A 13,941-nucleotide genomic window follows, 5' to 3' on the forward strand; every position below is an offset into this window, starting at 1 on the left:
CGCGAGCGCGGGTCCGGGCTCAGTGAGCGTTCCATGAGAGGAAAAGGAGAAGGAGGAGGAGGAGGAAGCAATATGTAGGTGTGCTGCGGCGTGAGATGGCTTTCTCCCTTCCCACCATTGCACCTTCGCAGAGCAGAGGAGGAATGGCTCTCTTTTCCAGTCTGGGACCAAGGAACCGGCAGGGCTGCATAAATGCCACTCACTGACTCTCCAAGGTACACATCCACCCGGTAGTTTTCCAACAGAAGCAAAGACAAAAGGCGGCAAAGGTAAGGAAAACTCGACTTTTGGAGCAAAATCCCCGGGTGTGTCTACTACACTGTAGGATTAATCCAGTTTGACGCCACTTGAGCTATGGAAACATGGGACTTGTAGTTTTGCTAGGTCTTTAGCCTACTCTGCCCAAGAAGGCTGATTGCTGCCTCATGAAACTACAGCTCTTAAAGTGGTGCCAAACCGCATTAATTCTACAGTGCAACTTACTAGGTTGTTTGCAAACCAGCCGCTGTGAAAATGAACCGGAGGAGGGTGGGAATGGGGTATTATACGTATTTGTGTGTGTGTGTTATATGTCAATACCTTTTCCTACCCACGTTATATTGCAAAATAGTTCTTTAAATATAAATTCAATGATATTTTTTCATTATAATTATTTCATCAGAGCTACTAATTCTGTCCTCAATTACAATTATAATGTTGGAAACTGCTGTGAGTTGTCTTAGAGGGAGAAAAGCAGTCTATCAATGTAGCAAATAAATAAATTGCATTTAAGGTGTTCACATAAGGTGCATCTATGCCAGGTATGGGCAAACTTTGGGCCCTCCAGGTGTTTTGGACTTCAACTCCCACAATTCCTAACAGCCTGTAGGCTGTTAGGAATTGTGGGAGTTGAAGTCCAAAACACCTGGAGGTCCAAAGTTTGCCCATATCTAGATTGGATGCAGTTTTATCTCACTTTGACTGCCATAACTCAATGGCATGTAATCCTTGGATTTGTAGTTTGCTGAGGCCCAAGGCAGCAGTCCTTGTAAAACTGCAACTCCCAGGACTCCATAGCACTGAGCCATGGCAGTTAACATGGGATCAGACGGCATTAATTCTATGGTATAAGTGCACCCTAAAACTTGCTTGAGTGTGTTTCTGTGTATGTAGGGTGTGTATGTGAAAAAATCCAGCCAAAAATTCCATCCAGTTGGATGGTGTGCAAGGCTAGATGACGTGGTGAGATGTGTTTAAATTGATGTAGGAGCTACATCAATTTAAACACATTTAAATTATAATAATAAAATTATTTGTATTCTGTTCTTTAATTGAGGATCTCAGGGCAGTGTGCCATTGCCCTCGTGTGCCAGGCATTTCATCAAGCTTTTGTGCCACAGTTGTAAACATGTTTAGTAGATGTCAAATAGAGCTTTGTAGTAGACACAGTGTTTAATATTGACTACTAGAATCATAGAGCTGGAAGAGACCTTGTGGGCCATCCAGTCCAACCCCCTGCCAAGAAGCAACCCTTCTCCCCCCCCCCCCCCCAGTGCTGCTAATTTACTAAGACAGTTGTGCTTTAAACAGAAAACCAAGATGGAAGAGCCGTGGTGGAAAGGGCAACTTGCAAGGGACATCCATCAGACCCTGAGGCAGAAGGTTGGAGTTATAAATCACTCTCCTCTCTCTCTTTCCACTTTTATCTGTTCTACTTTCTCATCCTTTTTTCCTTTGGTGCTCAGTTGCTGTAGTCAGAATAAGTATACAAAACATTTTTCTTGCTTTCTAGCAAGAAATGTGTGTGTACAGTCACTCCTCACATTCTCTGGGGTTCAAGCTGCCATAAAAGTGAAAACCATGAATAAAGACATTGCTGTTTTTTTAACCTGGAAAAACACCTCTCTGCGTATTTCTAGGGGCCCTTCCAGACAGGCCCTATATCCCAGGATCTGATCCCAGGTTTTCTACTTTAAATTGGATTATATGAGCCCACACTGCCAGATAATATGGGATAAACAGAAAACCTGGGATCAGATCCTGGGATATAAGGCCTGTCTGGAAGGGCTCTCAGTTTTCCAGCATGACTATATTGTCAACCTTTGTTGGAAACAGACCATAGAATTGTATTGGAGGACCAAGGGCCCTTCCACACAGCCATATAACCCAGAATATCAAGGCAGAAAATCCCACAATATCTACTTTGAACTGGAATATCTGAGTCCACACTGCCATATATTCCAGTTCAAAGCAGATAATGTAGGATTTTGTACAGCTGTGTGGAAGGGGCCCTACAGATTCATAGAAGGGTGTTCCCACTAGCAGTCTCTAGCATAACTGGAGGAAATTGACCATAGGGTCACACTGGAAGACCCAGAGAACATAATAAATCAAATCCGTGAACAACCAAATCAGAAAAAGTCAAAGCCTCAAATGTGGAGGGATGACTAATTACACTATGGATCTGATATAAAATGTCCTTTCGGTTCATCTTACCTTGAAGTAAGATGCATCTATGTTTGAAAACAACATCAGGGTTTGAAGGTGGCTTTCAAATTCTACTTAGAGCATTTTATGTAGAATGCCCCCATTTGCATTCTGAAGCCTGGCATCTGGGCAATTTATCTGTAATAGTACAGCCTTCAAATGTAGTTCCACTTTTAGTTTACAGCCCAGTAAAAACATTGTAGATTGCTCCATCCTTAAGTGGGATGTTCAGCTTCAAAAACCTCCACAAGGAGGCTGCTAAGGTCAAATGAGTGGTTTTGCCTCTTAAAACAAGACTGGATGGTGCCATCGAATTGTTGTGTTTATGCGTGGGTCTGCTGTCCAGATAAGTGTGTTCACTTGAGGAAATTAGTCCCCTCCACCATTGTATAAACACTTATTCCAGTCCTTTATTCCAGAGGTCTTATCTTCCCTTTTTTCAGGATGTACTTTGTTAACTCCTTGACTTCTGCCTTGTTCAGGACCTTGATCCCTTTTTAAACTGTATAAACGGTTTTACATTTTAGAAGTGATCAGCAGTCTTGTGCCATTATATTATATTGTGTTATATTGTGTTATATTATATTTAATAATAGTGACACTGAACTAATTTGAGTGAAAACAATATTAAGTATGTTTCATAGTTTTTCAAATCAGAGACTCACTTTGAAGTTAGATCACTTTTTATCATCTTGTTGCTGTTGTATGACTAGCCAGATCAGGGTGCTCTTCTGGACATTTCTTCGTCCTGCCTTGAATGACACACCTTCTCTGCCCCTCCTTTGTGTTGCCATAGGAGCTGAAACTGCCCACATACAAGGCTCACTCGCCACAAATTGGGATGCGACGCTATTTTGCTGACCTCTTAGCTGTCCTCAGCAAGTGCTATCAGCTCTGCGCCACAGCCAGGCACCTTGCTGTCTACTTATTGGACCTCTTTATGGACCGCTACGAAGTTGATCTCGAAGAACTGTATGCCGTCTCCATTGCTTGCCTCCTCCTTGCAAGTAAGTAAGCATTGACAGCTGATTTGTGTTTTTTTATTGTTGGGAAAAAGATTGTCTTGTCTATTGCATGCATTGAGTAAGCTAACAGAAGCTTTGCACATTACCTGTACTATAATAAGACAACTGCTTCACTTGAACATAGAATAGAATAGTTTTTTGTCATTGTGCTATTTCACAATGAAATTAAATCCCTTCCCCAGCACACATCACAAAACACACCCATTCCTCCACACCCCAACCACCACCACACAGCCCCCAATGCCACATCCGTGTGAAACCATGGAGTTCAGCATAGCCACAGTTCTAGGATAAAAGCTATCTCTCAGTCTGTTTGTCCCTGTCTTTGTCACCCTGTACCATCTACCAGATGGAAATAATTAAAAATAATAATAATATGCTGGGTGAGATGGATTCCCAAGAATGCTTTGAGCTTTCTTAAGGCTGCGGGACCTATAAAGTTATTCCAAACATCATATAAATATGTGTTCAGCTTATGTTTGTGCAGGTAAAGTTCCTATTCCAGTATAAGGGGTTGCTCTGTACTGCTGCTAGATATTGTGCATTCAGTGTCATGTCCTTTAGTCTTCTAAATGTTGGTGGACTGCATGTCCCATCTGCTCTACCCAGCATAGCCAATAGTGAGGGACACTTGGAGTTGCAGTTCAATAATAACTGGAAATCCCAGCCTTAAAATGTTACTCAAAGCTACATGTAGCCCCTACAACTGTTGAGATCTGCATGGGCCTCCCAATGTTTAGTGGGGAAGTATTGATTTTACATTTCTAAATTCTCTTATTCACATATTACCATATTACTGGACTTCCTGTGCTTTTTGGTACATTTTTAAAACAGGAAGCGATCTAGAAATCAAAATACAATCGGTGTGTGAAGTCCCAAAATCTTGGTTAGTTTCCTGTTCCTTTGTTGTGTTCATATTGTGGCAGGTGCTTTTCTGTTGCTACACCCCTTATACGATAGTGAAAAGCTTGAAAGCATGTGCACCAGATCAGTTATATAGGTCTTTCAACATTGCATTAGAACTGCAGAATGAATTAATTGGGGGATGTTTTTGCAGGGCTCCTCCTTCAACATTTTAAAAGGCATAGTGTTGTTATTAAACTGCTTTAATCCAAAGATGTGAGGGTTCAAAAACAACCTACAAGTGGTCACCCACTCCTAAGATTTAATAAAAGTAGAATGCCTTCATAAACCAATTCAAAACAATGCATACTAGGATGCACTAAGAAGCTGGAATGCCTAATGAGCCAAAGATGTTTTAACCTGATCCAGAAAAGTTACTAAAGTTTTGGTGATTTTCAGTACATCTTGAAGTGTTCTTGGAAGCAAATGCATAATTAGTGTAGTTGCCTCATGACTGGCATGCTATGCGCCCATATGAACACCTGGTAGGAATCAAACAGCAGAGCTTATATGGCAGATATCCACTTGCTGCAGGTTACTATGTTTCTATAGCTATAGAATCATTGTGTAGGAACAATAATAGATGACAAAAGAATATTTTATGGGTAGATGGGTCTCAAGTAACAAAGCTAAATAGGGGAGCCCCTCTTCAAGGTTATGTACTTATTCTAAAATATGTTTCACTGTCAATATATGAAAACTCAGGGCCTCCATGGGAGGGGGTAAATTGACCCCCTTCCAACAGTGCTAGTGGAAGCACTGTTCATGTTAAAAGGGCTCTCATAGTATGTGCGCACACACACATACACATATATAGTAAGTAAACTTTATTACAGTCGATGACTAGATCATAACAGGGGGACCCAGTCCCGCATATCCACATCAAACCCAAGGGGTTATATGCTTCAAACTTCAACAAATTTTAAAATCTAGCCTAAAACCCACATACAAGTAATTATTAAAATCCAACTCAACTCACAAGATCATCCAAGCTAGTCTAAAGGGAGGTAGTGGGGAAGATGGCACCGGCATGTTAAGAGACATTTAGCTGAGCTCCAGTATCGTCATTGTTTTTCACATATATGTACACAAATATATGTTAACATTTCTTAGGCAAAGTCTTGATTTGGGGCAGTGGTTCTCAACCTGTGGATCCTTCAACTCCCAGAAATCCCAACAGCTGATAAACTGGCTGGCATTTCTGGAAGTTGTAGGCTAAAGCACCTGGGGAGCAACAGGTTGAGAACCATTGATTTGGGGGCTCCCAGAATCCAAGTGAGTAATTTAGGTGGGAGTTAAGTATAAAAAATACAACCATAGTAGCTGTTGAACATATCTCCAGTCCTTTTCTCCCTTTTCTCCTGCCCTCCTAAAAAGGCTGCTACTTAAAAGGCTAGCAAAATATTGATAGCAAACAGACAGAGCTGGTTGAACTAGAAGAAAAACCTCTTGGAATCTGGACCAGGATTTCGAAGCTCTATAAGCTTAGTTTATTCTTTGCTAGCATGGGCTGTTCCTCCCGTACTCTCCTGAAAGGTGGTGATTTTGGGGCTGTTAAACACAGCTCAAAGGAAGGGGATCAGGTTTAGGATTGTGGTCTTGGATATTGAATATTTTCTGTTCTAATTTAACATCACATAAAATTTAACCTTAAAAAAAGAAATCCTCTATCCACATAGAACAGAATCTTGTTGCACCATCAGCTGATGCTTACAGTAGGTCCTTAGTGCCTGCTGGGGTTCGGTATGCACACACATCCCATGGATTCTATAATCTGGATGCTCACGTCCCATTCTATACAACAGCATATTAAGTTTCAGTTCTGACTGCATAGACAACATAAAAGATTATCAGTCTTAAGAAGAGAATAGTGCCTTAATTTCCCTGAATGTTTTGTTCAACATTTGTGTACACCAAGACCTGTAGTTGAGAGCTCTTTGGATGAATGTAAATATTAATATGTTCCACCATATATTTCTGTGTTCTGCAACAAGGATTGATAGATTTTTACTTCAAGATCGGGGCATTGTGGGTTTTTTTAGTGTCAGAAGTGACTTGAGGAACTGCAAGTCGCTTCTGGTGTGAGAGAGCTGCATGAGAAGCTGAAGCTGACAGGTGGGAGCTCACCCAGCTCCCTGGATTCGAACCACTGACCTTCAGGTCAGCAGTTCAGCTGGCACAAGTGTTTAACCCATTGCACCGCCACAGCTCCTAGGGTACGATGGTGAGCAAGTGATAATAATGGCGATGTCTCATTATTTTAATAAAGGGTTGTTCCTGGTATTTGATTAGGAGATGGTGATGTTTTCTAATTACCAATTTATAAAATTCATTATGATACTGTCCCCTCTCAACAGGTAAATTTGAAGAGAAGGAGAAAAGAGTGCCAAAGCTAGAACAGTTGAACGACTTTGCTTCCACATCCCACCTTAACCTGGTGCTAACAAAGAAAGATCTACTGAAAGTGGAACTGCTGCTCCTGGAAACATTTGACTGGAATCTGTGTCTGCCAACACCAGCACACTACATCGATTACTACCTCTTTGCCTCTGTTACTGAAAGTGACCTACACAATGGCTGGGCCTTCACATCCATGACCGAAGCCAGAACTTTCATTAATAAATACTTTCATTATTTCCTGTCGGTCTCGCTGCAAGGTAACCACACTTGTCAAGTTGACAGCATTCGTTGGTAATTGGGGAATAAATGTGGTATGTCCTAGTGAATATACCACTAAAGAGACTAGCACACTTCAGAACATTATTCAGGATCTGTGAAATACAGCTAACCCATATTATTGGTGTACGATTTTGACCAACATGAGATAAACCCAGTGAAATCAAGGGCATTTAAGTAGCTATGATAAATTTGAGTCCCATGGGTGAGGGTGGATGTGTTCAAAATATGACAATCACTTTCCAACCTATTTATTTTGTCACTTTTCTTTGAGCAAAAATGCCAATTTTAGCATTGAGGCAGCAGGTTTTTGTCATCTTGAAGATTTATTTCTTTATTGTGTCAGAAGTGAACTGAGAATACAGTTATAATTTATAGAAAAACCATAAACAAAGTTTTTAAAATTTGCATTATGTTAAATGTTCTTTGACCAGAAACTGGCCACTTTGAGTACCTCTGGTGTCGCTGTGAGAAGGTCCTTCATTTTACCTGTGACAGGGCTCAGATTGCATTGTAGTAGATGGTCTGTGGTTTGCTCTTCTGCCCACTCGCATGTTGTGGACTTCACTTTGTAGCCCCATTTCTTAAGATTGGCTCTGCATCTCGTGGTACCAAAGTGCAGTCTGTTTAGTGCCTTCCAAGTCGCTCCATCTTCTGTGTGCCCAGGAGGGAGTTTCTCATCTGGTATCAGTCATTGGTTGAGGCTCCGTGTTTTAGCCTGCCACTTTTGGACTCTCGCTTGCTGAGGTGTTCCTGCAAGTATCTCTGTAAATCTTAGGAAGCTATTTCTTGATTTAAGGTGTTGACTTGTTGGCTGATACCTGAACAGAGGATGGGCCAGAGATGTCACTGCCTAGGTCCTTTTGTTACAGGCTGCTACTTCCCGGCAGATGTCAGGTGGTGCAATACCAGCTAAACAGTATAATTTCTCCAGTGGTGAAGAGTGCAGACACCCCGTGATAATGCGGCATGTCTCATTAAGAGTCACATCCACTGTTTTAGTGTGGTGAGATGTGTTCCACATTGGGCATGTATACTCAGCAGCAGAGTAGCAAAGTGCAAGGGCAGATATCTTCATTATATCTGATTGTCATCCCCAGGCTGTGCCAGTCAGTTTTCATATGATATTATTTCTTTTGCCCACTTTTTGCTTGATATCTTCAAGCTGAACTGAGTTAAGGAGATTCCAAAAGGTGGTTTTGTTCACTTCTGCCTGAGGTGTAACACATAAAACCAGAATATGTGATAGTTTGCTTTTAAAGTATAGGAGTACTATTGATTTGAGTGTATGTGTACTCGTATATGTGTTTGAAATGAAGTCCAACTGAATTTGTTCAGACATTGCTAATAAATGTCTGTGTCCTTAGATATCCAAAAACCATAACCTTCAACCAAGCTTAGAGAGGAAAGTGTAATAATAGTTTGCCCATTTTTGGATTGAAAGTCCTTGCCAATCTCATTATTTTTTCTTTTCCAGACCATGTTTTCCTCTCCTTCCGGCCTTCTCTGGTCGCCGCTGCTTGTGTGGGTGCCACACGAATCTGCCTCAACTTCTCTCCTGCTTGGACCCCGCCGCTCCAGGAGCTCACACAGTATTCCTGGGAGAACGTTACTCCATGCATTGAACTCATGCTTATGTAAGTTCTAAACAAAAACAGACCACCTGTCATACTCTCTTTAATGAGAAGTACAGTAAGAAGAGCATTCCTGTCTACCATCATGGAACTAAGCACAGCTTCCAGTGTGACAACTCTTATTTAAAACTCACCCACTCTTTGAACTGGAGTAGAAACTTCAAAAATAAACTACATCCCCGACAAGTATGTGTGTGCACTGTGGGCTATTGTGAGATACTGTTGAGTCTTTAGCCAGCTTTTTAAGCCTTCTGTGAAGAATATGTATGCCCCTCCCCCAGATGATGGACTACAACTCCCATGATCCTTCAGCTTTTGTTGGAAGACTGTATTTCTGTACACACACACAGCAACACACTCACACACCTTTGTATGGTTTCAGTGCAGTCAAGGAAATGAATTCTGAAGTTTAGTTCATGATAGGAGAACTTATTCAATCCTGATGTTTCAGACTACAACTCTCATGAGTCCCAGTTAGTATCTATGCATGCATATCCTAACCTATTTCTGCTGTCAAATATCCTTACTGTAGTTGTGTAACATGCACCCAAAAGCTCAGAAAACATTGTCCACTATGGCGGTTGAATTGCCCATCACACAATCTCTTCACCACATTCCATAGATAGCCTTATGCATGGCACAACTAAACTATTCCTCTCCCCCCCCCCCCCCAGAGCAAGCCTACTAGTCTCACTTCTGGACTTGGGTCACAAGAATGCAAATGCTATCTGGCTATACTCAAAAGTTACAGCATTTTTGTAAGTTCTGTGTTATTGGAAAAATAGTACTGGAATTTTCCACATCTTCAAAAGACCTGGTATGATCATAGACCCCCATCACCCTGCCCTGAAAATAGGATTGGAGGCTGACATAATGCTCATTTTGTGAATGCTGTTCTACCAGTTTGCGTCTCCGCAACACAGTGCATCTTTAGCACCCCCTTGCTTTATTTTTTCTTGAACAGAGCCCATGAGAAGGATGTCAAAGAAGCCAACAAGGAAAAAGATCAAGCAACTCTACTACGGGAGAAGCAGCTTGTGGAAAGCCTGACTTTCCAGACCCCAACACAGGTTCTTTTCCAGCCATCCAATTGCCATCATCCTCTGGCTCAGCAACACAGCGTCTTCTCACAGTTCTACTCTCCGATGCAGGATCTGTTCTCAACTTACCGGCAGTCCTTACTAGCTCCTCAATCAAGCAGCCTTGCCTCAGGAAGTGGCAGTTCACTGCCTTCATCCTCCACCGCCAACTCTGAGCCTGTTGGTTTCCAAACCGTGTCCATTCAAGGGCCTGCAGTCACTATGCAGGTGGCAGTCTCAGAGGAGCCAATTCACTGTCTGTCTTTGATCCTTGGCAGTAGCTATTTCAGCAGCTACCATTCGTGCACAGCAGGCTGTCTCGATGGACAAAGGAAGATGGGAGAAAAAGACACTACAGTAGGGAGAGGGGCATAATGTCAGTGAATTGCACTTGCACCCCAGAAGGAAGAGGCTCCGGAGGAACTGTTTGGATCAAGCAAATCTATTAATAGAAACCTGTTTTAACAAAAAAAAAAACTCAACAAGAACAAGACTTGGAGAAAATAAATGCAAAAATGTATACCTCACAATTCAAGATGCTACTTTTCCAGTGATATCATTGATTGAAATGGGCTTCTTCCCCCTCTGCTCCCTGGTGCCAATGAACCGGGCATCGTGTGATTTTAAATTACTACTTTTGGAAAAGGGAGCCTGGAGAAACATCTGCCATTAGACTTTTTGCTGCAAAATGCCTTCCCTATGAAGCCTGTTTAAACTTGCTGTTCTGAACATGTTGACACGTAGCACAGCTTTTCTTTTCCTTTCAAACGGGAATAATCAATGAAGGATGCTTCTCACCTTACTTTCACTGGAGCTTGCACAAAGCAAGGTATTAAACCTAAATATCAGCACAAAGAATTGTCAACTACTTTGACCTTAAAATCTCAGGAAAACTAGTGAACCATCAGTAGACAAAATGCCACTAGGGTCTCATGTTGAGTCTTTTTCTTAAATGCAGTTAGAAATTACCTCTGCCTATTAAATATGCTGCTGTCCTAAGAAGTCAGTGATCACTTTTTGGAAAAACATGGTTTACAGGTTATATCAGGGATTAATGTTTACTTGAACACACATCTTTTAAATATATATATGTATTTGAAGGGATTTCTGTCTTCTAGGGTAACTTGTTAGATCTTGCAGTTGGAGTCAGTACACCTAACAAAACTGCAAAAAAGTATATAAAAGTGTTTTAAAGGGAGCTTTAAAAATTTGGGGAATGTCTTAAGATATTACTAGAAAACCAGACTTTTTGAAAAAGTCCGGTTTTCTAGCAACACCCAGGATAGATGGCAGTGTGTTGCAGTATGGGGAGGCAGTCGAATGTAACATTATGCTGCACTTTAGTTTAAGCACTAGTATGCAAATCAAAAGCCTACTGATGACGTTTTTAAATATCTTGGTCACTTAATGGACAAGCTATTTCTGCTTTTCTGTATCCAAAGTTTTAATTCCCACCATCACCACCCCAAGGTATCTTCCTGTTTTAAACCAGCATGGTCTTTGGGAGTGAGTCACATATACTGGGCTCCCCTTGTTTCTGTATCAATAAGTCCTGAGACAAAGGGAGCTTCTCACAGCAATATTTGTGCAGTGAGGGACTGCTCAAATTTGCCCTCCCTCCTACACAAATTTCCTCTTGCAAATGCCTCCCCAGGGCACCCAAATTTTCCTCCCTCTTGTCTTGACTTCCTTGTAAATGAACCTGATTGAGCGGTGGTTGGAAGAAAGTGGAGGTGATTTGGGGTGAGGAGGCATTTGCAGAGCTGGAACTGAGAGAAGGGTAATCTATTTAGCCATTAAATCCTCGACACGCACAGATTTGGAGGCCTGTCCTCTTGCCTTGGTTCCTCCTGATATCATCAAACTCAATCTCTTAAAGGTATACTTTTGGGATTGTGGCCTGAACACTTAGATGTGCTTAAACATCTCACAGACATTTTTAGGATGTCTACTAGAATGTGAAATGCTCACTTGATGTGAGTTGCTGGGTGCCAGTACTGTTTGTGAAAAAGGTTCTCAGGATTGCAATACAAACAATGTGCAATATGCTTTTATACTAGTTAGTTCAATGTATGTGCAAATTTATAGTGGTGACCGTAAAAGTCATCCCTTTTGCTTTTTAAGTTATTTCATCCTCCATTTCAGTGGTTCTGAACCTGTGGATCCCCAGAGGTTTTGGCCTTCAACTCCCAGAAATCATAACTGCTGGTAAACTGGCTGGGATTTCTGAGAGTTGTAGGCCAAAACATCTGGGAACCCACAGGTTCAGAACCACTGTTTTAGAGAGAGCATTGTTGAAGAGGAAATGTGGGGTTGGTTTTTGGAATGGGAGAAACCTTTCCCTTTCTCAGAGCCTGCCTGATGATTGTGAGTTGATGGTGTCTCTAAAATAAATGTTGCCAGCTTGAGCCCCTTGAATGTATCGGCCTACAGTGGTTCTCAACCTGGGGTCCAAAGATGTAATAGCTGGTAAACTGGCTGGGATTTCTGTGAATTGTAGGCCAAAAACATCTGGGGACTCCAAGTTGAGAACCACTAGCCAACAAGTGCCATCACTTCCAGCACCAGATAAAAGTAGGTTGAAGTAGGGAACAGTCTCTGCCAGTGAAACTTTTTAACAATATATGTAACAAATCAAAAGGAGGAGAGAATGGTTTCATTGAGCTTATTTGTTGTTACAAATTTTAATGGGACATTTTTGTATCAAAAATAATGCATGGAGTTGTGTTTTACACTCTTTTTAATACTTGTGTACAGCCTGATATGTATGCGACTGTTTTGAAGCAGACATTTGTTACCCGAGTGTGTAAAATTCCACTAGGGAAACTCTTGCCTCCAGTATGTTCATGTTGCGAAACCTTTTAGAGAAGCCTTTTTAAAAAAATGTCTCCATTTTGAACTCCATCTGAAGAAAAGTTACTCAATAAACAACACAAAACACTACTGTACTTTTATATGTGTGTCCTTTAACAGGAGGGGGAAATCTACTGAGTTTGATGCCCTCAAAAGTTGACCTTTAGTAAAGTTCCACCATTCCACCATCCGTCTAGCAACTTCTGATGGCTACACAATTCCTACCCCAGCCTACATTGATTACTGATACACATATTGAAATAATTGAAGTGTACAGGTATTTGTTAAGTGATAAGAAAACATTGCAAATGAAACTTCCTATTCACATTCATACATTTTCACCACATAGTAGCTCAGACAAATGCTGATATAGTACCCAATTATAAGATTTGTTTATAGCACTTCTGTATGCTTATAGCAGTCATATAATGGAAGATGTCTGCTCCTGGCTACTGTTTTATTCAGCCATGTTCATATATGGCACTTGAACATAAGCTGAAAAACCTGTTTCAGTGGTGGCACTTTTTACCTACATCCTGTGTACAGGTTAGCAATGGGGGAAATCAGTGACTTTACCATCAGTCTTACCTAAACATCGCCAGTAGTTGGGTGCAGTGAGCCTTGTACTCCAGCAACATCTGGACGGCCAAAAGTACAGACTTCAAAGGCATTATTATTATTATTATTATTATTTTATTATTATTATTATTATATTATTATTATTACCGGCTTTTTCTCTTTACGAGGAGACTCCACAATATATTGTCGAAGGCTTTCATGGCCAGAATCACTGGGTTGTTGTAGGTTTTTCAGGCTGTATGGCCATGTTCTAGAAGTATTCTCTCCTGACGTTTCGCCTGCATTTATGAGACCTCAACCCCTGAGGATGCCAGCCATAGATGCAGGCAAAATGTCAGGAGAGAATGCTTCTAGAACATGGCCATACAGCCCAAAAACCGACAACCCAGAATCCACAATGTTATACTCAAATATAATGGCCAAATGCACATTCTTTGAATTAAAGTTTAAAAACTGGCATTTTGTTCAGTGTTTATAAAAACAGAAGCTAGACTTACAATCTCATAACTTTTGTGATTTCTTTTTACAGTTGTTCAATAACCACAAACTAGAATGGGAACTTTTTTGCCTAAAGTCAAAGGCTCTGGTACCTGTTCCTAGTGAGGCGCTTTAAGCCATGGTGGCGCAATGGGTTAAAGCCTTGTGCCGGCTGAACTGCTGACCTGAAGGTCGGTGGTTCATATCCGCAAGACGGGGTGAGCTCCCATCTGTCAGCTCCAACTTCTC

General features: G+C 41.3%; 1 protein-coding gene across 1 annotated transcript; it reads left to right on the forward strand.

Moving 5' to 3' along the window:
• On the forward strand, positions 1-12,726 carry CCNJL (cyclin J like). The gene is made up of 6 exons (XM_060764955.2): positions 1-269; positions 1,570-1,641; positions 3,263-3,473; positions 6,752-7,051; positions 8,548-8,707; positions 9,669-12,726. The coding sequence occupies exons 2-6, from the start codon at positions 1,579-1,581 to the stop codon at positions 10,156-10,158; spliced, it is 1,224 nt and encodes a 407-aa protein (XP_060620938.2). The 5' UTR covers positions 1-269; positions 1,570-1,578; the 3' UTR covers positions 10,159-12,726.
• The last annotated feature ends 1,215 nt before the right edge of the window (positions 12,727-13,941 follow it).

The sequence above is a fragment of the Anolis sagrei genome, chromosome 2 (assembly GCF_037176765.1).
Source record: "Anolis sagrei isolate rAnoSag1 chromosome 2, rAnoSag1.mat, whole genome shotgun sequence".
Classification (NCBI taxonomy): Eukaryota; Metazoa; Chordata; class Lepidosauria; order Squamata; family Dactyloidae; genus Anolis; species Anolis sagrei.